This window comes from Pterocles gutturalis, unplaced genomic scaffold (genome assembly GCF_000699245.1).
Source record: "Pterocles gutturalis isolate BGI_N339 unplaced genomic scaffold, ASM69924v1 scaffold8700, whole genome shotgun sequence".
Taxonomy (NCBI): Eukaryota; Metazoa; Chordata; class Aves; order Pterocliformes; family Pteroclidae; genus Pterocles; species Pterocles gutturalis.
The window spans coordinates 10064-13067 of NW_010145795.1; the positions used below are offsets into that span (position 1 = coordinate 10064).

The window sequence follows — 3004 nt, forward strand, 5'->3', positions numbered from 1 at the left end:
GCGGGGTGCTGCATGGGCTGCACTGTGCACGGCCCCTGATGAAGGTGCAGGGTTTTATCCTGCACAGACCCCCACGGTCACACCGCTAACACACAGAGCTGCCCACGGGTGCTGCCCTTGGTGCTGCACCCTGTCTGCAGACGGACCCAGCCCCTGCCTGGCGCTGGCAGGGGAGAGATGCGCAGGACCCCCGGTGCAGGATCAGTGCAGGACCAGAGCTAGAGCACTGCCATGTGGGTCCACTGACAGGTGATGCTGGTTGTATTTTGCCCAAATCGCTCCTCTGTTCTGTCACAAGCTCAGGGATGTGACCAAGACTGGATGCACGGAGAGATGCCCAAGGGAGCACGCTGCAAACCCGACAGCCTCGCAGCCAGCAACAGGGACGGGACAAGGGGCAGGTGCTGCTCCTGCCAAGCACCTTACAGACATGAGGAAGGACCCAAACCTTTGCAGCATGGCCTCAGTCACTGTCACGGAGGCACAAGCCAGAAGGGACTCATTCCCAGCATTTGAGGCAACGACACTAAATCTCTGTCCATGACAGGTACTGTGGGGCTGCCCAGGACGGTCACAGCAGGGTTAAATACCTGACACGCTATGGGTACAGCCTCCTGCTGCTCTCTCTTGTGCATATTTTCCTTTAAAGCAGCATGAAAGGGCTTTAGGTCAGCACTGGAGCGCTCTTTCGGCTGTGCCTCCTTCTTCAAGGAAAAAAACAAAGAGTTCAAGAAAAAATAGAGAGAGACGCAGACAGACAGCTTATGGCTTTATAAAAAGCATCCCAGGGGATTTTCCTTGAAAAAGCTCTACAGAGAAAGGCAACGGAGTAAAAATCTCATTCCTGAGGCTGTGGGCTCTCTGCAAGAGAGGAATGGTGGGCAGGCAATGCCCCAGCAGCTCCTGGATGGGCTGTAGCCCTCTCTGGGGAGGTGGCACGCTGCTGCAAGGCCATGTCCCAGCTGCACAGGCTGTTTGAGAAGAGGATTGGGGCATTTTTGCCAGGAAGCTAAGGATGGGCAGTAAGAAGTCAGGCAAAAAACCCGAAGAAATGGGTGAATGACTGTAGAGAGGTAATAAAAAGGGACACCTGTGCTGGGGAGGGGAGAAGCCCCATCCACGACCCCACCACGTCCCAGGCTGTCCAATACACATGCCGGCTAATGCCCCCCATAAGGAGATGGCTGAGAGGACTTCTTGCAGCCTTGAATATGGCTCATTGAGCAACAGAAGCTGCTGCAAGCCAGGGCAAGGAAAAAAATTGAGAAAATAAAAACATCAGTAAAAATTCTGACAAAAAAGGGAAATGAGGGAGGTTTTCTGGAAAGGCTTGTTGTCTGATGTAAAAGCTACAAGTGCAGAAGGAAGAAAGAATATTTTCAGCTGAAGATCTGCCCTGGCTTGGTGTTGAAAGCAGCAAAAAAATGTAAAAAAAAAGGAGAGATGCAGCAATCTAATTCACAACTGTGTCCCTGGGAAATAAACGGGGGAGGCTGAAACCACCAGGGAGCAATGCAGGTACAGAGACTACTGGGGAAACCTAGAGTCTACTGAGAAAAGCACAGGGATACGTGGCCTGTTGTAGAGAGATGACTGAACAGAGCTAATACATTTGTCCGGCAAGAGGGCAAGAAGGTATTTGCTAATCCATCATCATCATCGGGACAGTAACAGCTTTGACTCTGTGGGTTTGGGCTGCCCCAAGAGTCACGGGAGAGCTGGATGAGGAGCTGTGGGCAGCTTCTCCCTGGCAGGATGTGCACTGCAAGGCTTCATACAGTTTTGGTGCTCAGAGAATCTGGAAAACTTGGGGATGGTGCAAAGATCTCCGCAAAAAAACCAAAGCAGAAACCAAGCCGTGCTGTGGAGGCGAGGTCTCCCTGATGGCAAACCAAAGCAGGGTAATGCCCTCTCTACAGTGTGGTCCAGCAACAGCTTCAACAGTTACGTGGGCTGGGGACACAGGGACGGGTACCCGCATTTCCATCAACAACAGGATCACACAAACTTTATTTTCCCGTGAAATAAGCTACAAAAAAAGGAGTAACAAGAAGCCAGAGCTGGAACCAGACACATCTGAGTGACCAGTGAGGCACATCATTTTATCCGTCTGAGGGATTACTGCCAAGGGAAGAGCAGAGTGCCTCCAGCTTTACAAGCCCTCCCCAGAGATACTCTTGCCAGACACCAAACCACAAGACTGCCACACCGCAGAGAAGTGCTGACTTTGTATTCCAGACATTTCTGACCCACCCCATGGCCATCTCAGAGTCACCCCATTTGCACAGGCACGCATTTGTGTGGGGCACCCACCCGCGAGGGGTCACCCACGGCACCGGGTCACCTCTGCTGTGGGTTCGCCACCCCCCAGCCCCGTCCAGGCTCACTCACTTCAAGGAAAGGGAGAAGTCGTTCTTGCTGGTCTCGCTGTTGCGCACCAAGTAGCTGGCTTCCTTGCACAGCCTCAGCAGTGTCTCTGCATCCGTCCGGCTGATGGCCCCGTGGTACCAGCTGCAGGCAGGACAGGGACCGGCTGTGTCAGGCAGGGAGCCCACACGCGGGCAGGACTCTGCCCCATGGCAGGAGCAACCCCAACACCACCGGCACCTCCCCAGGGACAGCAGCCACGTTTGAGGAGAGGGATGCGGGTGGCACTGCCAGGGTTGGGGGACAAGGGGCGGAACTCCTGCTGGGCATCTTAGGGAGATGCAGAGGGCACAAGGGGACACCACGGCTGCGAGAAGGGTGGCAGGGACAAGCAGGCAGAAACGCAGGGTCAGGGAAGGAGAGAAGAAGCAGATCTGCCCCAAGGCTCCTCGTGGCATGGCCATAGGGATCCCGGAGCAGGCAGAGGGGATGGACAGTGCTTGGGGCAGGCAGGACTCACCACTGGCTCTCCAAGGGCAGGGCAGGGTCAATCCTCTCCCCAACAAAAGGGCCAGGCTCCGCGATCAGCGTCTTAGTGCTCTTGAGGCTGCTGGAGCCGTGCCTGAGGGCAGCCCTG

At 55.0% G+C, this 3004-nt stretch overlaps 1 protein-coding gene across 1 annotated transcript in view; it reads right to left on the reverse strand.

Moving 5' to 3' along the window:
- The window catches only part of SHF (Src homology 2 domain containing F), a gene marked incomplete at its 3' end in the record, with an annotated part of 11648 nt that overhangs the window by 1177 nt on the left and 7467 nt on the right, over positions 1 to 3004 (reverse strand). The window contains exons 5-6 of the mRNA XM_010085495.1: positions 2888 to 3003; positions 2392 to 2511 (exon numbers count right to left, since the gene is read on the reverse strand). Coding sequence (XP_010083797.1) covers positions 2392 to 2511; positions 2888 to 3003 — 236 coding nt within the window. The remainder of the gene's footprint in view (positions 1 to 2391; positions 2512 to 2887; position 3004) is intronic.